This window comes from Manis pentadactyla, chromosome 1, assembly GCF_030020395.1.
Source record: "Manis pentadactyla isolate mManPen7 chromosome 1, mManPen7.hap1, whole genome shotgun sequence".
Taxonomy (NCBI): domain Eukaryota; kingdom Metazoa; phylum Chordata; class Mammalia; order Pholidota; family Manidae; genus Manis; species Manis pentadactyla.
The window spans coordinates 6,487,130-6,509,519 of NC_080019.1; the positions used below are offsets into that span (position 1 = coordinate 6,487,130).

The 22,390-nt window shown below is 45.1% G+C and overlaps 1 protein-coding gene across 1 annotated transcript in view; it reads right to left on the bottom strand.

Annotated features, from left to right (window-relative positions):
- MSRA (methionine sulfoxide reductase A) overlaps positions 1-22,390 on the bottom strand; it is a 376,285-nt gene that overhangs the window by 73,634 nt on the left and 280,261 nt on the right. Inside the window, exon 6 of the mRNA XM_036888793.2 lies at positions 1,417-1,650. Coding sequence (XP_036744688.2) covers positions 1,417-1,650 — 234 coding nt within the window. The remainder of the gene's footprint in view (positions 1-1,416; positions 1,651-22,390) is intronic.

A 22,390-nucleotide genomic window follows, 5' to 3' on the forward strand; every position in this document is an offset into this window, starting at 1 on the left:
TCCCAAATCAATCTAAACATAAGCCCCTTTTATGTGAGGGTTACTCTAGATGTACAGACCAGCTGCATCATTCAACAAATATTTATTTTGTGCTTACTCTATTTACAGAGCAAGGATCAGCTAGGGTGGGTGTCTCAATGAGCTTAGTCCAGTAAGTGCGAGAAGTTACCTGCTTGGTAGCTGCAATCAGGGCAGTTATCACTGCCGGCAGAATGATACGTATGCACATTTAGTCGTTCATTTAGGCTGGAGTGGTGGTAAAGGCAGGAGAGAAGAGGAAAGGGAAAAGCGTGTTCGGGAAATGATCATTAGAACAATTTGGTCAGAAAGTCGGGTGTGCATCCAGGAGCAGTGAGCACGATGGTGGACATAATAGTTTAAGATCATATTGCACAGAGCTCTGAATGTCAGGCTATGAAGAGAAAAGCACAACTAAAGTGGAACTCTGGGATAAGGGGCTTGATGGGTTAGAGAGGGTGCAGCTGGGACCCAGTGACCAGGTAGGAGGCTGAGGTAATGGCCCAAGCCAGACAGGAATGGACAGAAATGGAAGCAAAAAAGATGAAGGAGACCTACTAAGTAGCTGTAGGGGACAAGGGAAAATGTTCGGGAGAATGGTGGGACTTTAAAAATGGGGGCAGCCCAAGGAGGAATTGGCTTGGGAGAAAGACCAAAAGTTTGGGTGTAGACATGTGATTTTGAGATGCAAGTAGGGTATCCAGCTGAAAATATCCATAAAGCAGTGGGAAAAGTAGACTAAAACGTAGAAAGCAGGAGATAAATGAGGCTGTATTTGATATCAGCAGTCAAGTGTTTAATTACCATTTCCTTTTACTCTTAGCTGACTGGGTACCAGACACCGCGCCAGGGACTGGAGACACAATGACAAACGGGACAGAAGCTCAGCCCTAAAGGGCAAACAAACCACCGCCGATTGTAATAAAAGGGGCTGAGTGTTCCAATAAAAATGCAGATGCTACAAAAACACACTGGAGGGAACTTAGGCCAGGAAAAGGGGTGTGTGAGGAAAGAGAACAAGGGACGCCATTCACATCTTCAGCTGGGGGATCAGTGAGAGCCTGAACGTGTGGATGATGGACAACAGCCGGACCACCTATGAAAAGGGAACTAGGATCCACAGCCGGGAGCAGCCAACCCCGGAAGTCAACCTACAATCTACAGTAACCAGCCCAGGAAGCCACACAATATAACCCTATAACCCTACAGCAACTAGCCCCAAACAGCCAGGACTTGATTAAGAATGGACAATGTCCCTAGTTTTGCCCCCATTTCCAACTTAGGACCAACCAGGCAAAGCCAAGTATGCCCCTCTAACCAGTCACACAGGATCTGGCTTCTAGTGAACCACATGCAACTTTCCCAGGTCAGCAGCCTTCAACCAGGGCACAGCTTTACCTTCCCCGTTTTCCTGTTATGAAGCTTTCCCACTCCCACTCTTCTTGGAGTCTCTGCCAAACGCAAGTGATGGTGGCCGACTCCCTTGTTGTAAACCATTCTGAATAGCCACGGCCCGTGCACATTTGGTGGTCTTCCTTTATTTCCACAACAGCACGTGACTGAGCAGGGCTGGAGAGCAGTGAATATATGTTGGTGTGAAGGGTCAGCAGAATCAGGAAGGGAGTTTGAGCTCTGGAGAGAAGGGACTCAACAGCCACATTAGGAATGACCCTTAAGCCAGGAGAAGGACTATTAAGTTTATGCTGAAAGTAAAATCATCCGTACATAGATGGGAGTTGATTCTGAATCCTTAGTCCATTTTTTCAGGATTAGTTTTCAGAGAATGCACAAAGGAATGGATGGGGACGAGACTACCTTTACCGAGGCAAGCACCCAGAGTCACTCAGTCTCTGCCCATCAGAGAAGTAAGGGGTCCACGGATGCCCTGGTACCCTACAGCGACTCTGCAGATTTGGAGCAATGAGCAAGAAGTGGCACTTGAGCTGTCCTAACCACACACATAAACACAAATACAACACACAAATGGAGCAAATAAACAAGGCAGGAGGCAGACAGGAGAGGAGGGCTGAAACGTGACTGTGTATCAGAGTAGGTTGTCAGAGTACACAGAAACTCAAATCGGCTAAAATGCTTCTGTTTTGAATGACGGCTACAACCAAATGGTGGATTTGACATTTTAGTCCCCTCCTATTATGTTTAACTTCATGTAAACACACCTTGATTTGCCAAATTCCTTCACAGTGAACTTAAACCACCAGAAGAGGACTGGAACCCCAAATAAGGTGCTTCTTTTAATTTTGCTATATTTTAATAGATATGCTTACAAGCTTATCACAAGTTTTAAAATATATTTGTCAGAATTCTTTATAAATTTTATGATAATAAATTATGCTTGTAAAGCTCTTTGCCACTCTCAAGATACTTCCAAGTACATTTGATTTCCACATTGCATGGGAGATAGATATTAAAGGGAGTGTGTGTGTTTATAGGTCGGCCATTCAATCACTTGGTCCAAGACTGTCCCTTTACTCCTGAAGAAAACAGAACTTGTGAACACACACATACTCACAAACATATTGGACATTAAAAAAAAAATCTCTTGACTCTTAGGCTGGCCCTTTATGCATCCTTCTTAACCTATTCTCATAGTAACGACCAGAAGACTACCACTAAGGGGAGCAGACTGTCACACTAATGGCCTCAAGGGATCACGCCTGCTGACATCCGCACTGATGCAGTCCGCTCCCACATCAACTTTGGGCTTGAACTCGTGACTTGGTTTTGCCAATGGAACATCAGCAGAGCGAGCCGAGGCTTGATCACCACAAACATCGGGGCTCAGCATGCTGCCTCCACTTTGTGAGGCCACCCAACCTGGGTTAACCTCCCCGAGGAGGGAAGGCCATGTGAAGAGAAAGAGGTCCAGACATCCCAGCTGCCCCAACTGAGTCCAGCCTCCAGGTGCCCCCCAACTAAATGTAGGCACATGAATGAGCCCAGCCAAAATCAATGGAATGATCTAGCCGACCCACCAAATGAGAAATAGAAAATCATTTTGGTTTGAAACCACTAAGTTTCGGGATGGTTTGTTATGCAGTGACAGGTAAGCGATACTCTAAGGAAAAAGAAATTTGTCCATGGTAGCCCTTCACAGGCCCAGGAGAGGACTGGAGGTCTTTGAAGTCCACCACCCCACACAGGAATGGAGAATCTCTTGGTGAACTAAGCTATCCTCGATCACTGTGGGTAGCTCATTTAGCTGCTTAATGACTTCTGATTCTCATTTTATGCAATAGATTCCTCCCTTCAAGGCCATTGGGAATGGCTGGCTCTGCGTGGCTGAGGGTGGAGAGAACCAGCCAGCACTTTCTAGACCAACATTAGAGGTGATGGTTTCTGGGACATCTTTGTACAGTTGGAGGTGGAGAATGACCAGAGAGACAAAGGTACTTGCCTCAGTCACACAGCTGTTGGTACAAGGGACAGGATGAGAACCCAGGTCTTCTCACTCCAAAGTCATTATCTTTTAGGGGATACATGCTGCTTCCTTAGCAAGAGGAGGAAGTGCCAATCCTATGGTTTAGAGATAATGAATACATGCCAGTTCTAGGCATGCCGCTCTCATTTGGGACTACAGAGCACCTATCTTCAAAGGCCTTTGGAGACCAACCGAGCAACAAGAGGTTCGCCCAGACAGACAATCAGCAAGACTGAGAGTGAATTAATTTATTCATTCATTATTGACTTTCACATACATCTGAAGAGGGTCTGCGACAGCAGGACCATGAAGTGTGGATTATCTCTTTTGGCTGGATATAAAAAACTAGTTATTTATTGGACATGATTTTAAAATCCCTGTCTTTTACTGCTGTTTGCTAGTCAAAGCTTCAGAATCACATGTACTATTTAAAAACAACATTAAAATTTTTGCAGCAGAAATTTAGTGGCTTGTATTTGAGGGCCACCAGGACACCCCCGTCACCCCACCCCCCCACATACAAGGAACAAGGTGTTACATTTTTGTTTGTCAAAGAGAAATGGTCACCTACCATCACTAAGCTCTCCCATGAACTGATTAGTAGACAATTAAAAATTGGTTTGGGAATGCAATTTACAAATGGATGGTGCTACAGAAGCACACATTCCACTTTGGGAGGAAAAAAAAAGGAAATGGAAAACATATGCTATGAACAAATTTTAATCATCATAAATCATGCTTCAGTTTATTCAACTGTAATAATACTATTCGTTGGCTCATTATGAGATTTCATACCACCTTGAAAACACTGATCACGCTTGCATGACGTACAGCATGGATTGTTGGGTCTGACATGTAAACTAATTATATCCGATTTTAGCTCTGCCTTCAGCCTGTTGGGAAGGCAGATAAACACAGCATTCACCAATGAAGTCTGGAATCCCCTTGCTTTGCTCAGTTGCTGAGCCCGCCTGAATGTTGTCAGAGAGAGGAACAGTTGAGACCAGGAGATGAGGAAAAGCTGGTAGTAATTCCCAGGAGTGGTGGCTGCTATAATATTATAAATGTACACCTCTGAGAGTTAGTTGTTTTGAAGCTAAAAGAGGACTTATAAAAGTGACTAATAAGTTGGGGGTTCTATCAGAGTGCAATTATGGATAATATTTATTGGATGCTTTATGCAAGATGCTAGTCCCTTTCCACACATTATTGCCTTTAATTTTCCCAGCAAGCCTGTGTGGTAGATATTTTTATTAGCTGTATTTTATATATGAGAACATTGAGGTCAGAGAAGTTAAGGAACTTGCCCAAGGTCACACAGTGGCATAGCTGGGATTGGAACCCAGCTATCTTTCCCTTGCGCCTATGCCCTGAGTCACTAAACTGAGATGTGGGGCGAGCCCAGCATTAGAAGCTCTGCTTAGAGACTCACTTCGGCAGTTGGGCTCTGAGGCCTTCGCCAAGGGCCTTTTCCAGCTGTATTGGTGAGTGAGCTGAAGATCTCTACTTTGGTTTCTCTGCTTCTCTGCGAGACAGATCAATGTGTACTCAAGATCAACAGTTCAAGGCGGCTCAGGGGCCTCTGAGGGTCGCCTACATCAACACTATCTTCATAATAAAATTAAGATAAATTTCCTTCCTCTACTCTCATTCTCACATGAGTATAGGTGGAATTTTCCAGAAGCTACATGAAGTATGATGACATCATCACTCTGATGACTAATGGAATGTGTGTTTGTGTTTTAAAATTCTCAGCTTTAATTTCTAATCTGGTAAATAGCTATAAGCCTCCAAAACAAATGTCCACTGGGGTCCTCAATAATTTTTAGGAGTCTCAGAGGGCCAGAGGCCAAAATGTCTGAGAACCACTGCTCAAGGTCATGCCTATAAGGCCAATGGAAACAAAGTAGCCCGAAATCTCAAAACACTGGGGAACTTAAGAACAAAAGGAGCATTTTGCTTTTGCACAGCTGATTACTAACAACCCATTTTTAATTCCTTGAGCTGAGCAGAGCCAGCTGACTCACAGCACAGGAGGAGGAGAGAGGGCTGTTTGATGAGGACCCTGGGAACTAACTCTTCCCTATAATGCTGAACCGTGGGTTGAGAGCCCACACTCAGAGGGCATCATGTTTGTCAGAGGAGGAAGCATACTGGTGGAAACTGGGTTATAACTGCACCTCCGTTGGCAACTGTCTTGACCCACGCCATCGTCCTCAACAGCTGAGGGTTCTATGCTGAAATCCCTTGAGCACGTCATTTGCCTCTGGGCACCCCTTGCTGATGTAACAGAAGAGTTCAATATAAAGTGAGCAGGACATGCTGGGATGGGAAGAGCATGAAGAAGAGGGCAGATGACTAATTTTGGTGAAGCCCTCCTGCAAACTAGGAGGTACATATTATCTCATTTATTCTGCACAATAATCTTCTGAGGTATGTATGATTAGATCCATTTGGAGATTAGGAAACTAAAGCTGTGTGGTTCAGTCAGTTCTCCAAGCCCGAACACCCAAGACTGAGGGCAAAGGCTGAGGAAGGACACCCCAGACAGGACTCGGCCTCCACCCGGATGTGCCCACACCTAGCTACATCCAGATCTTTTGGGGAATTCTCAAATGTTCACACTTCCTGGCCCCAACCCTGAAGGTTCTCGTCCGGTAGGTCTGGGTGGGGCCTCAGAGTGCCCAGAACACTGCAAAGAGTCAACTTTTTTAAATCGCCGCATAATCAGTTGGATAAAACATTTCACATGTGAGAGGCTTTCCACACCAGCTCTATAGGTTGGCCTTTTCAGGCCCTTTTTTTTTTTTTTCCTCTCAAAGAAATAGTATTTTTATTACCCCATGAGCATTATTCTTTACCGGAAGCCAAGTGGAGACCAAGCTAGTAGAGAAGCTGATGCAGAACGATCTTCCAAGCTGTAAGCAGTCATGCACGCACGTTGTTAGATTTTGACCCTGCGTGTGGGTTTCCACAGTGTCCCCACTCCGAGATACGCAGGTACTTGGGAAATACTTTCGAGTTAAACTGAAATGTGACCACATATAATCCTCACAACTCTGTACATTTAGATTTAATAATTCCCAATATGATGGCTTACACATGTTCTCCACCATAAACAGAAGTGGGACATAAAGGATTTTATATCGGCAAAATCAAGTTCAACAACCTAGCGTGGTATTGACCTGGAGAAGGCTGGACACCTTGGAGTCCGCTCAGCAGACCTGAGAATTGTGCACAGCTCCACTGGGAAGGGGCAGCTTGGTCTCCGGCAGCCACATACCCCTTTGCTGTCTCTTCCCCAGGCTGTGACAGCATTAACAGCCGCTCATATTCTCATGCCACACAGGACAGGCAATGGCCGTGCTGACAGCTGCCGCCCCCCTGGGAACACTGAAGCCAGCCAGCACCACTGCCACTGACGTCCATCTGAAGAGAGGGCAAGCCGAGGCCCAGGTGGGACAGGCCAGCCACAAGAGGGCCTGTGCTTCCTCTCTTAGATTGTCAGACACCCTGCAGGGAAAAGCCCCTTCTGCTTTGCAGAGGAAAAGACCCCTGACTGCCAGCAGTAGGGGAGGTGCTGAATTTATCTTTGTTATATGTGTCAACTTCTAAATAAAGCCAAGAGTGGCCGATATAGGACCGGAATCATAAATTATGACATTCATGACACAAATTCAACTCTGATTTAAAAGGTAGGTTGCCTCCTCAAGAGAAGTTATTTTGCCAGGAAACTCAGGGGAAAGAGCCTGCCTCCAACTGGAGGAAAGAGAGGGTGATGGGACAATTCTACAAACTCCAACTGAACTGTGGCCCTTCAGAGGATGTTGGCGGGTATGGTTTTCATGCTAAAGCTACGGTCCGTTTTGGCAACTGGTGCCTCAGAGGAGATAAACTAAATTTTCATATATAAGCCACTCTCAATTTTATCTCTGCAATCAGGTCACCACACTTCATAAGAACAAGGTAATAACCCCAGGGAATGAAAAACAGAAAAGAATAAAATGACAGCTCTTTCATCAGTTAGAAAATGCAGTTGGCAAAGACTGGGAACGGGGCTATCTTTTGCCCACCCCCACACCATCCCGTTAACCCCAATTCAGCTAATGCCTTACCTCTGTGGAGCATTTTCTAGATTTCAATCCTCTTTACATTTATAATCTCCCTAGACCCCCAAACCCCACAAAATGAGCAAGCAGAGCAAGGATTACTAGCTCGGTGTTGCAGATCAGGAAATTATTATTTTTACCAAGTTGTACAAATGGTTGAAGCACAACAGAAACCCACCAAATGGTGTCAGAGACTTTCAGTACAGAGACAAGCCTTCTCAGACATTTTTGTCTGTGTGACTTCCTCCCAATGTTTTCACAATCCTAAAATATTTATTCTTTCTTTCTAGCATAACACAGTTATCCTGGACCACCTTTCACTGCTGGCCAGAATTCCATTATCCAGGCCTGGGCTTCTTTTCCACACACGACCTGCGGACAGCGGCTCTCATTTTCTGTGTCTTGCTGGACCTTCCCTCACACGTATTTGCCTTTTTCTTCTTCCTAAGGACAATTTTCTCTTCTGCTGCTTTTTGAATATCCCTTCAGCTCATCTCTCTTGTCTCTTATCAGCATCTCTAACTCCTGGCTTCCTGGATTACCAAATTTTCCTCTCTGCATTGAAGTCTCACTACTCTTGCATTAGAACACAAAGTCCCGCTGCCATAACAAAGAATGTGTGCCTTTTTTAGGACCACTGTACAAACTGATTTAGCAGAAACAAGGGCATTTTGATGCATACTAATAATGCTTCAATAACATTTTCCTATCACAAGGGCTTGGGTGTTAAACTCTGTGGATTCCTGAAACCACAAACACCCTTTGTGTGAATATGTGTAAAAATAGTGTATTAGTATTTCATTCAACTAAGTGTCTTTGGTACAAACAGACATATCCTTGAAATCTCCTGCAATTATTTTTCTTTCTACTAGATCTTGCCATTTTGTAATAAAGTCTTTGTATTGGTAAATGTGTCTCTACACTTGTAAAATAATCCTTGTGGCCCAAGGGTCTGGTGCTTTCCTGAAGGAAATGAGAATGTCTAAATAAAAGCAACATTAGATCTATATTGGAAGGATTTTGCACATTGTGTTTATTGTTCAGTAAAGGACCTGATCCTCTATAGCACATGGTAAGAGGATAAGGTATGAAGTTTGTAGTTCAGACCAAAAATAAGTGTTACCATTAGTCTCCTGCTACAATATGTGCCTGATAAATCTTTGCTGAGAAAACGTCAAACTCTAACCCCAGTATATATAGTCTCTCCCCACTACATTATGTTATACAATCTGAGAATTAGTGAGGAAATCAAGGATTATTTTATACAACCGCTAATCCACATCACTGTGGCTAAACAAGGTTGAACTAAATAACTTAAAGGACTTTTTTCCAGGTAGATGAATCTGTAACTGCAGACAAGAAGATGGGGAAAAAGGAAACCTTGCTATTTTTTTTGATGCACAATAGACAGCAGGAGTAGTGATGGCTAATGGTCTTATCCCCGTGCATCTCTAGTAAATCATGATCACAGACCGTGGACATTTCTTCCAGTTCTGGGGGTATAGACTAATTTCTTTTCCAGGTGTTAAATGGACATTAGGAATTTCTTTGGCCTTTACCTGTTTAATTTTGTCTCTGGAAAAAACTGTTAAAATCTGTTCCTCGCTACATTTGCCTTATGGTCTCATAAATACTGATCAAGGACAATAATTGGAGGATTAGAAATGAACTCTGAGGGAAAATGGAAAGTAAAGGTGGAAGAACAGTTGCTCATAGGTTTCTTAAACCAAAATCTCCCTGGATCTTCACTCTACAGACCTGATCCTATCTTTTGGGGCAAAATATTACTTAATGGTAACTTCATCATACGGGTTTTAATAGAAGCATTTTTTGGTTGAGATATGAAATATTCTAGCATTCATGTTGCCACTAAAGTACATTCTTTTGAAAGCTTTGACACCTCTGTCACTCCTGGTAGTGTCAAGTTGCACAGGCAATTGCTCTCATATATTCATACAAAAAAACCTACCGGTTTTTTCTGTTCCTTAGTTCTTTAAATGACTTAGGACAAACTTCTAGACTCAGGCCAAAAGGAATGGGCAAAGGTAGGAGAGGTAAACATTAATAATGCAGACCTTCCCTGTCACGATTCTGTGGTATGTTTCTATTTTGATAATGCCCAAACCACCCCCAAAATAAATAAGTGACCAAAATAAGTCTGAGAAAGGAAAGTAGTGGGGACAATAATTTTTAAATTTAACTCCCTGGCTCTGGTACAGATCCCACACTTGTTCTTAGCCAGGATCCTTCTGCTCAGTGAAAGTGCCTTATACAAGGTGCTGTCTGTCAGACCAGAACCACAAGCAGAAGGAACGACAAAAATTCCTCAAGCCATTAGCCCCTGATCTTGACGAATTAAACCCTAATGACATGTTCTTATTAGCTGTAAAATAGGCAGGATCAGGCATGAGTAGAAATGTGGAGTGATTTCCTCATAGACCACCTTCCCCTGTATAAATCTGTGGGGCATTCAATGACCAGTAATCTAGGGTTGCCATCTGACAGGATGGAAAATGCAGGCATGGAGTTTGGCAGCAGCGAACCAGAGGGTGCACCCCAGGCTCACCCATCTACAAGCTGTGGGACTTGGGAAACTTAGCAGCCTCGGTTTCCCGTGAAGCAGGGATTTGGAGGAACGACCCCATATACACTCACAGGCAGCAGCCGATGAGACAGTGTCCAAGGCCCTTCTCCACCCTCAGCTGTGCTGCCAGCGTCTGCCAGTGTCAGCCGGGGAGGCAAGGTCACCAGCCAGAGCCAAACCCCAACGAGTGCCCCGGCCCTGGAGGTTGAAGGCCCTGGGTGAGGCTGGTGCACAGGCGCCCCATCACACATGGGTGGGGACCTCAGACCTGCCTGGAGAAGGCAGCCCAAGGGAGGCGGCCGGGGCTCCGCCGGCAAGGCTGTCACCGCTGCACTTTTCTGTATCTGTCTGACCGGCCAGGTGCGAGGGGCAGTGGGGGCATCGGCTCAGTAAGGCTTCGAGCAACCTCCAGTTATGGGGACAGACAGTGATTCCAAGCGCCTCGTGCATGCAGAGGCGGCTCCAACTAGCGGAAACCGATGTGAAAAACAATCCGGTTCACATACAGATTTCTGTGTTTTTATAATGGTCATTTAGGGTAGTGGCCAAGGTAAACGGGCTCTGAGAGTGGCCTCTGTGTGGACAGCTAACCTGGGCGCAGGCCCTCTCACGATGGGGGGCGGCCGGGAGTGGGAAGCGTCATTCCACCGCATTTCAGATGCAAACACCACCGAAGCCAAGGGAACTCGGAGGAGTTCAAGGTGAAGGAAAAGGCGACCCTCTCCTCTTCCTGGGCTCTGCTTTTGTCCTTCACACACTTCAGCCTGGAGGGAGAAACTAATGACACTGACCTCGGGCCCCGGTCTGCCCGGCGGTGCACACAGCTGCGGCGGGCGGCCCCTGCGGGCCCCGCGTGCCCGGGCGACGCAGCTGCCTGAGAACAGTGGCAGGCGGGCCCTAGGCACGCGACCCCTGGCACGCCGGCCCTTCCTCCTCCTCGCTGCTCGCAGCCAATGGGCGGGCTCTCCCCACCGGCTGCCATGGCAACGAGAAGACGGCTCTGCGGTGCCCAGCACAGATGTCACATGAGCCAAGATGAATGTGCTGGGGGCGGGGAGCGTGCGGAGGGGGGCGGGGGGATGCATTTGGAGTTAAATGGTCCCAGCAGAGGGAGTAAGGCATTTTTTGAAGTAAGTGCAGAGCTGCAACATCTATTTTCTTTCTTTTCCCTGTCCTTTAAGTTCTAAACACACATGCACAAACACAAATGTCCTTTCGTCCCCGCTACTGAAGTGCTCGCAGCTCTCGGGCCGTCGTGGGGAACAGGAGAGCTCTGAGGTCGTGAAGCCTTAACATGAACATTGCCTCCGCTGCAGAGAAATGCAAGCAGGCATTCTGCCGCCATTGAGGAACAGGCTGGGAAACTGCTGAGGTGAACTGAAGAAACTTAGAACCGCACGGAGCTGGGACAAAACCCAGGGGAATCTGGAAGCCCGCCTCTGCAGGCAGACAGACCCTGTCTCACTCTCGCTGCCCCTGGAACCTGTCCCCACACCTCCTTTCCGGGCAGTTCCTCTGATCTTACCCTTCCTAAGGCCTTTTTATATGGACGGAAGCAGGGAAAGGCTTATAAATTTACCGGCTTGAGCAACAAAGGCTCTTCTGTTGTCTCTAAAATAGATCCTATCCCAGATTAAATACTGTATTTAAGATGTTTCCACCGCCTTCCGCTTATCTGCCCCTGAAATTAACAAGTAGAGCGTGGGTGCTGCGCATGCCCATGAGAAACCTATATATTAGTTGGGAAGATAAGAGGTGAAATTAGCGGCAGGCAGGCACTAGACAGGACAGGCCTTTTCTCCTCCCTGCCTGCAGCCAAGGAGCAAGAACCTAGTCCTGTTCCCGTTATCAGAGCGCGTGAATCAGGCAGGCAGGAGGGACAAACTATACAACGGGTCTTGATGTGATAGATGAAATGCACTGAATGTGTCAGACGATGGGGAAATGTTGCTCAGAATTATTTTGCACTTGTGCTTTATTCTCCCAACAAACATTCATAGAGTGAGTGCCTGCTTTGTACAAAGAGCTACATGGAGTGTTGCAAACGAAGCAAAAGAGCAAGGGAAGATCCCACTCCCTGTCAAGCTCCATGCAAACGTGGAGGAAGGCAGGCCCGGAGAAGCGTCCTGTGGTGCGGGGAAATAAATGAGGGCACCTTTTCTGTGACAGACACTTGACATATGCACTGTATCATATAATGCTTATACTACCCTAAGAACTAGCCATTATTATCCTGCTTAACAACTCAGTAAACTCGGGCATAGAGAGGTTAACAGGCAGGTCATACCTCAAACAAGAAGCAGAGCCACTCTTACCCCAAGTCATCTACCAACTTCCATGGGGGTTTGTGCTCCTTCAGCCAATGAGCAGAAGTGACACACTGTTGCACAGAATGCAGCTGTGTGCACAGGCACCATCTCCTGGCCCTAGCCTTCAACTAGGCAAAAGCATCATGAGATTATGGGCTTCAAATACTCATTGGACTTTAATACATATTAAAACAAACATGTAACTATTAAAATTTATAAAGTTGATCAGGATACACCCTAAAGTCATCTTTGTGTACAGTAAGGGGTACCTATGGGACATGTTGAGAGCCACTGCATTTTCCCATGCTGCCCTTGAAAGATGAGTAGGAGTGTGTCCCATGGAGAATCAGAATTCACTCAAATGTCACCCTACGGTGGTCACGGTTACTTTGTATATATACCTCAACTGAAATGAAAATGTCTCCTTGGTCCTCCCAAGAAGGCTTTTTGCTATCATTATTCTGGCCAGTAAGGAGAACCCTAGAGTGTCTGCAATGCACTTGAATGAAAACCAGTGAACTTGAGTAAAAAACCGCTGGTCAGCAATGCCCCAAGTCTGCAGCACTCTTGGAAGCTGCCACTGCAGGCCCAGCTCCACCCAGGGGACGCACTTCCCTGCCCTGCAGCAACGGACAATGGCCACCAGAGGTCAGTAACACAAACCAGATTTTTCATTTGGAGCCGAAAGTGGAAGCACACAGTTTAATAATATGTAAAGCCCATTATTACAAGCTTTTTCCTCTCTCCGCCCCTATTAGTGAACAAACGCCCAAAAGTAATGCAGATATTTCTAAAAACAGTGCAAGAAAGGGCAATCTGTACCCATACACAGGGAGTCTAACCCACAGTGATAAGTGGAAATGAAAATAATTGCCCAGATGCGACTAAACCATTAAGGCTAAAGACTTAGCTGTCTATATGGCTGCATGCATAGAGATACGGGTGCCTGCCTCCCAGAAACCGGCATCCTAGAAACGCTTACTTCACACATTCTTATAACAAGTTCCTAGCAGTATCTGTCAGGACAGCCGCAAGCCTACGGGACAGGTGGGAGGGATTCATCTCTACCACTGGGCATGCAAAGGGGGATTTTCCTCTTGGACTGAGGTAAGTGAATGAATTATTCAGGGCCTTTCTATGGACATTTAAAAATCGTAACTCCATACTTTAAACAATAGCACAAGTTAAAAAAAGAAAAAGAGAGAAAGAAGAACCAGCTAATCTCCAAACCGTAAAACGTCAACTGACATTTACCCACGTCTATTCAGGGTCCTTCGATGCAAATAAATGATTTTTGGTATTGACAAAAGCAGGGGCTTTTGCTGCTGTTAACATCAAGCATGAAGAATACAATAGGCTGAAAGGGATACTTCTAGTTTGCCACCTACCCGTTCCCTGTGAACAAAGAAACAGAAATAACCCTGACGTTTTCTCCACCGGTGACGGGAAAGAAAAACCCTCATCCTCTGTTCTCCCAACGGTTGGCATTTGAGGGCCTCTGCAAAAGCAGGAAGAAGTCACTGCAGACAGCTTTGTCTCAGGCAGCACCCGGCGACACCCTGGTTCTCGGGAAGTGTTTTGACACGTTACCAAATACCTCCACACCGCCTGCGAGCGGAGCATGTGGGATTCAGGGTCAAATGACTCTGACTCTCTCAACTGCTACTGGGCGGACTTGGGAATGTGAATGAAGCCTTCCATTTCCTCCTAAGGAGGGTAGAACTGATCCTGAGCTGCCTCTCTGGGTGGGGGGACGAGGTTCACTCCGTAACATGGGACGAAGCGCTGAGAACCTACGATTTATAAAAAGTTTTGTTGTTCTCATTCTCCCCACTTTATAAACAGGAAACCAGAGGTGTAACGACTTGTCCGACGTCACAGTCAGTCACAGCAGACAGGGCCCCTGCCAGGTGTTCTCATCCAGAGCCAGGGTTCTTCCCACCCCTCCACGGCGTCTTCCTCTGCGCAGGCTCATGAAACAAGGCCCCACAGCTGGGAGGGGGGCTTAAACAACGGGGATTTACTTCTCACAGCTCTGGAGGCCGGAAGTCCCAGATCAAGGTGCCAAAGGGCCAGTTTCCCGTGAGGCCTCCCCTCTGACTCATGGATGGCCACCACCTCCCTGTGTGCATGTGGAGACAGAGCTGTCTGCTGTCTCTTCTCATAAGGACACAACCCCGTCGCGAGGGCTCCACCCTCAGGACGTCCTCTAACCCTAATTACCTCCCAAAGGCCCCAGCATCCCCTGAGGGTAGGGTTTCAACATATGAATGTGGGGGAATGTGGGGAGACACACAGTCAGTGCACACCGGGGTAATAGGAGGCTTCTTTACTCGGCTACAGCTTTTCAGTTCAGGTCAACAAATAGTTGCTGACAACCTGCTGGGGCCATGCACAGTACCAGGCCTTGGGGTAAACTAGGAGGCCAGGAGCTCCCGGAGAGCTCACTCAATGCCAGAACAGTTCCTAGGAAAGGGCCTATGGGAAAGAATCTTGAGGACACGTGGGCTTGTGTGATTATATGTAGCAGTTTATTACAACAAATTTCATGAGATCCTTCTTCAGCTACCTGTGTTTGAAATAACTGTAATGAGAATCTAGCAACTAATCAGTACATTATTAATATTTGATAAGGCAATTAATGTATTAATATACTGAGGGAGGTGGGGGAAAGATGGGGAAGGAGACATTTTCAAATTTTCGGTCTATAGATGCTTACAAGGAAACACAAAGGATCTGACCCTCTGATAGGGAATTACCAGGTCCAGTTATATAGTGATGACTACAGCATAACGGGACATTGATTGAGTATATTTAATTTCTCTCAACTCAGTTGGCTTAATTAAACCTACTTTCTCAACTGGAAAACTGAAGTAAGACTCAATTAATACATATGGAGTAACTACTACATGCTCATATATGTATGTATATTAGTGTGTGTGTGTGTATAAATATTCAGTCCATAACAAGGAGTATTTTACATATATATAAAATCTCATTTAATTCTTATTACATACGATGAGGAGATTTTGCTATTCATACTTAATTTAAAAATGAAGACGAGAGAAGTCAGGGACTCAGACAGTAAATGACTAAGAGAGTACTAGAACATTCTTGCCAACCTTTCAAATATTATTTTGATTACTTACACACACAATTTTCTCCTACCATTGTCTCCAAAATCTTGCTGTCTGGATTTTTCCTGTTGTTATCTTTGGTATGCTATTTTATTTTGGTCAGTAGGACAGGGGTGAAGCTGGGTTCTTTACGGAGGTAGAGATGTTTGAAAGGGGATAAACTTATGCAAATTTCTATCTCCCTTTAAAACTGGACAAGGACCCTGAGAGAGGCAATCCGGTCCCACCCTCTCTGGGGAGTTCAGTGTGTTGTGTGTGTGGCCCTGGGACCCAGAGGAATGGGCACTGCTGGATGAGCATGGGTTACCTCTCCTGAGCAGCCCAGGAAAGAAGAGCTCTTGGTCTCAGTCCCTCGTTTAAGACTGTACATGTAATACTGCTAGGTTGGAAACCAGGCTGGGGACTGGTGGGTTTGGTAATTGCGTCCCCAAATGTCAGCGCCCTAATCCCTGGAACATGTGACCATTACTTTGTATGGCCTAGACTTTGAAGATGTGATATGCTAAGGATCTTGCAATAGGGAAGTTATTCCGGATGATCTGATGGATCCCAAATCTCATGTGTCCTTCTCATAAGAGAGGCTGAGGTAGATCAGACACACGGAAGAGGCAACAGCACAACCCAGGCGGAGGCTGGGGCGATGTGGCCACGTGCCAAGGAACGTCAGCAGTCACTAGAAGCTAGAAGAGTCTGGGAAGGGTTTCTCTCCTAGAGCATCTGGAGGGAGCTGAAACCTTGATTTTGATCCTGTGAAACTGATTTTGGACTTCTGGCCTCACAAACTGTGAGAGAATGAATTTTTTTCTTGTTTTAAGCTACTAAGTATGTGGTCATTTGTTAAGGTAGCCATAGACAATGAAGACAGGAAAGTCAGAGATTTGGCAAATTAGAGAAAGGAAGATGGTTTCATGCACCAACCACTGGCTTAATCTTACCAAATACTGTTTTGTGATTGTGACATTTAGCGACTTCTTGTGTCAAAAAGAGTCTGCAAGAAGGGCCTTGGGGTCCAGAACACTCTAGTTAATGCAGGAGTTAATTCCTCCTAGTATATAGCATGCAGTAAACAAAGCTGTAATTCCTTGAACGCCTCAATTTGGTGGCAACAGTGAGTCCATACAGGAATTAACTTTGAAATATAAAGAAATATAAAGCCATTCTTCACCATGTTCATAGCACAGCCACAAAATTTTCCACAAGTGACTGTATCCCCAGATCTCTGGAAGTTCTTAAGCTTTGTTCAACAGTTTGGAGCTCTGAGCAATAATTATATGTTTATTTTTACATGTACCATGATGATTCAGCACTCTGACTAGAAGTTATGTCTTACGGGAAATGGCAAAATGACCGTGTGGGACCTTGTAGGATACGCTAATAAGCAGTTTGGCAGGACTTAACTGGAGAACACGGGAAGTCACTGAATATCGAATATCTGGCTGCAATCTAAGTGCTTTGGGAAGAAAACTAAATAATCAAAGCCAAACAAAGATCTAAAATTAATTCAAAATTTGGGGAAGAAACTTAAATAATCAAAGCTGAAAAAAATTGTTTGCTGTAATCCAATCACTGCATACCGCTTTTTATCTTTCATTTTAGATACTTTTCTTTAAGTGATACTGTATGGAGTATAGATGACAGATTCTAGGTCATTGGCATTTAAGATAAAATATGGTAAATACTTAGAGATTATAATTCTGTTGAAGACTGGATGGATGGATGGATGGATGGATGGATGAGCAAACAGACTGACAGGCGAACAGAGACAGATTTTAAAACACTGTTTTATGTCTGACCCATAGTGGGGGTAATTCAGCTTTCAACCCAAAAAGGTTATCCAGAGGAAATGTTGAGCTTATTGTTCATGAAGCTTTGAGGAGTCAAGACAGAGGTAGGTCATGTGCCCAGGAGAATAATCTGTAGATTTATTAATTATCAAATTTTAAGAGACATAATCTATCAATGATCAAAAGATTTAATTCCTAAATGAGGAACAAATTTTCAGGACATTAAGAATCATATGGGGACACCCCTTCCCCTTCCAGAGGATGCAGTTCAGTTCAGACTATTAGAAAATGTTTGTCATGACAGGTTCACTTGGGAGGTAAACTGTCCACCATTGATAACCCAAAAGCAATGAATAATACATCAGATTATCTCTCCCAACTTAATACCATAAGCAAATAATTTCACCGTGAAACTCAGGGAAAAATAGGACAACTCAGTTAAGAAAAGATTCTGAGGCCTTTATCCAAAGGCAAGAACACCTCCACATTTTGTGCAGTGTTTGGCTCGCCAAAGACATGAAGCAGCTGCTGAATTCTGTGAACAGAATCCAGCCCTTTCAAGGGCAAGGGAACCCAAAGATGTTTAAGTTTTACTCTGATCCTCTTCTGTAAAATTCTCTGGCCTGCTCTAATCTGCCTAGAAATTAGTCAACTTCTTCAGCCATTTTTCCTTTCCTAGGTCTGTTGGTGAGCCTGGCATCTACAACCCAGCCAACTTTGCAGAAAACCACGGTTTAGATGGAAAATCACTTTGGATTTCTGGCTCATCAGCAGTACTACACATCTAATTAGCCCAACAATTGGTCCCTGTGATAAAATGAGCTAATTTTATGTTCAAATGGCTGCTCCGTGTAAGCAATACTGTCACTCTAAACTTCACATACGAACAAGTTGCTGAAGAACCTGGTTACCAGGGGGTCACTGGGGGCAGACTAGTGAAGACGATTAAATTAGTGACCTAAGTCAATGCTATAGTTGGTGCATAGGGGTCCCACCAGGGCTCCAATAAGATGAATTCCCACAATGTAGAGACAGGGCCAGAAAGGCCAGCTCTTAAAGGGGAAAACAGTATATATGCTAAATGTACAGAATGAATCATCTGTAGAGTCTCCTGCTCTTAGAAATAAACCTAAATGCTCATGACCAGGTTACCGAGTCCTAGACCTTAATCCTAGTATTGTTAAAAAGCCACTGTCCCTAGATGAAAGGCCTCTGTTGTCTCAGGGGTTTGTTCAAGGTCACCGTGGATAGAAAACACTGGAAAGCCAATTCCATGAGTCACCTCCTCAGCCCCCACCTCCCCTTCACTTGCCTGTTAAGGCAACTGGTGTCTCAGACTCTCTCCCTACTTTGTGGGATCTATTGGAAACACACCAATTTTTCAGGTAAATGTGGACACACAGATCAACTTCTTTATGTGTAAAAGATCATGACATCACCTCTCATAGGCACTGCAAATCATTGATTTCTTTTTTGGGAGTGGGTGTATATTTTTACAAGTTTCAAAACTAGGAACAAGAGATACATAAATTCACACAATTTTACATAAAGATGCAGAGGGATACATAAATACCTATATCTAAACATATCCATTATGCCTATGTGTATAAATGAATATATATATATATAAATGGCTTCATTTATATAAAGCGCTCAGAATAGTAGTTAGTGTGTATAAGTACTCAGTTGGTACTGTTGCTGTTCTACATCATAAGATCATCATTATTATATAGCTACATATATGTACTATATACCTAATAATATACATTATATGTAACTACATATTATATAGTTATAAGCTTGTAGAAGGATGCCTGCTGAAAATTCAACTTGTGTTTTTCTTTTCTGCTCGAACAGAAAAGCCAGAAAGTCACTGAGTCATGGCAACTCATCCCTGAGACGCTGTAGCCAGCTGCCTGGCCTGGCCTGGGTGGGATGGGGAAGGACCCTCTGTACCAGCTCAGCTCCTCGGGGCCCCGCCTCTCTCATTTCTGGCCCGCGCTGCAGTGCCCAGCTGGGTGTGGACTCTGATAAGCTTTATGCAGGCACAACCCTACAGGGTCTTGCCTCCCACCCATGCCATGTGTCTCTGGCCTCCTGCCCCAGGGACACAGTATCCTGAGCCCACACATATGCCACCCAGAAGTGTAGAGCGATCCCATGGGGGACGGCATCCAGTGGACGTACGCTTCCCTTCTCTCCCTAGGATGACTGGTCATTTCGTAAGGCCCAAACAGCCTGTCGCCGACAGCAGGGGCCAAATTGTATCGGTTCTACCTCCTTTTCTTCTCCAATCCCCTCGCCCCTTACTCCTGCTCCGTGGCACCACATGCCTAAGTCCTCATACTTGAGCCTTTGTCATAGCAGCTGACACAATGAGATACTTTGTTTTTTTCTGAAAAGAAAAATGACTTTATCCCTCATGGTGTAGATCTGAGAAGACGGAAAAAGGACAGTCATTCCTGGTGCTCAAAGGGGACAGAAGGATAAATCTTGACCCGGGCTTCGGGGGTAACGGCTGTGCCAGGAACGGAAAGAGCTCTCTGCCCTTGACTGAGCTCAGCCTAGGGTCCCTAAGGCTGTGGCCTTTCATGCTCAGCTCTTTCCAGGGCCGGCTGAAGGGAAAATACTCAACACTCATGCCGTGCATCTCAGAAAGGAAAAGGAGAGAGCAGTTTCTGGCGCGGCACCTCTGGCAGCGAACGGCGCCTGTGCCCCATGGCGTTGCTCTGGTAGTCCAGCCAACACAGGTGTGGAAGGCTTGGAATCTTGAGTCTCCTAGCCAGGGAGCCGGGCTGATATGCCCCCTGTGCCCTGCAATATTCACGTAACACCCCTTCTAGACTGCTGTGCTTTCTAATCAGGTAGCCACTAGCGACATGTGCCTATTTAAATATACAACTAATTTAAAATAAAATGAAACAAAATATTCATCTCCTCAGTAGCATTAGCCACATTTCAAGTGCTCAATAGCACACATGGCTAGTGGTTATACTGGCCAGTACAGAAGAGACTACACTTAGCAATTTAAAACAACGAACAGACACCCAAACAGACACCCCAGCCTTGTAGAGAGGGGGTGGGAGGGGTGTGCTGAGACATAAATGGGGCCCCATCGGCATCTCCTTTGGCCCTCTGTGCTTTTTGGAGTCGAACTGACTGTGAGTTACATGTCCTGCTACTTTCTTCAGTGGACAGACTCTTGTCCCTGCCACCATGGAGGATGGGCTGGAGAACCTACACATTCCTGGTAACTGTTGCATATCTGACTTTTCACACGATTTATAGAGTTTACTATGTGCACGTTAGCAGCATTAACCAATCACAAGAACCCTCCTTGCAAAGCAGGAACAGCCCATGTCTCCTCCTAACAACTACCTGGATATCCACAGGTACCTTAAACTCCACATCTCCAAACTCAATCTCCCTTCCCCACCAATCTGCCTGGGCTCCTCCATACCTTCATACAAAACATCACAAACCAGAAACCTGTAGGTCACCCTGGATTCTTTCCTCCCACGTATTCTCCATTTCCTAAATATCCCTTCATTCCGCTCTGCGTTGACCATCCTAGGCAAAGCACCCATCACTTCTGGCTGGAGCCCTGCCCCAGCTGCCCAGCTCATCTCCCTGCAGAGAGAATTCTAGTTACTCTACTACTTGAGCCTTATGACTTGGGGCATCTGAAATATGGGGATAAAAACAAGGTCTTTCATCTTCATAGGTTTGCTTGAGTTAAATAAGATATATGGCTTTCCAAGAGTCAGGCACTTGATAATAAGTTACACATCAGATATATGAATTGAGACAACTTGAGGCTAGAGGCAACATGCTTAACCACCACGCCAAATGTCCAGGTAAGCCCACCATTATCAGGAAAACTATGATCAAAAGGGATATGAGAAAGGATAATCTATCGGTAAAAGCTTTTGAGATCCAATGGAGTAAATATATTCAAACGACTCCAAACTTAGCAGTTTAAAACAAACATTATCACATGATTATGCGATGTATATTCAAATTACTCCAAAACTTAGCAGTTTAAGACGACAAACATTATCACATGATTTCTGCAGCACAACTTAGTCAGGTGCCTCCAGCTTGAGGTCTCTCATGAGGTTGCAGTCAAATTGTCAGATGGAGTGCATTCTCATCTGAAGGCTTGACTGGGGATGAGGGGCCTCCAAGCTTGCTCACATGGCTCTTGGAGGCCTTCATCCCTTGCTATGTGGGCCTTTAAAGAGGGCTGCCTCACAGCACGGGAGCTGGCCTCACCCAGGGCAGGTGACCCAAGAGGCAGGGAGGGAAAGGGGGCCCCCAAGATGAAAGCCACAATCTTTCAATAAACTCATCTCAGAATTATCATCTCATCATGTCTGTCATTCATTAGGTGTCACTCAATCCAGCCCATACTGAAGGCCATCCTAGAGACTGGCTACTATTATCACCCAAACAGACACCACAGCCTTGTAGAGGGGGTGGGAGGGGTGTGCTGAGACATAAATGGGGCCCCATCGGCATCTCCTTTGGCCCTCTGTGCTTTTTGGAGTTGAATTGACCATGAGTTACACATCCTGCTACTTTCTTCAGTGGACAGACTCTTGTCCCTGCCACCATGGAGGATGGGCTGGAGAACCTACACATTCCTGGGAACTGTTGCATGTCTGAGTTTTTACACGATCCTAAAATAGATCAGTATTAGAATAGCTACTGGCTCTATTGTTAAATAGGATTCCAAATCAGAAAATATAACAGTGATTAAAATTTAAACATCACAAAGTTCTAAAAATTAAAGCAAGTTATTTTTAAAAGATCTGAACCTTATATTGGAGGAGATTTTTAAAATAAAATACAAGTTCATAATGCACATAATTATTTCATGCCGTGTCTATATTTCTAAGAAGTATTTCTATTATAATTCAATCTACTGCCACCAGCAAAAAGAGAGAGTGTTTTGGTTTGAATCGTGTTCCCCCAGAAAGATATGTTGGGGTCTCAACCCCCAGTACC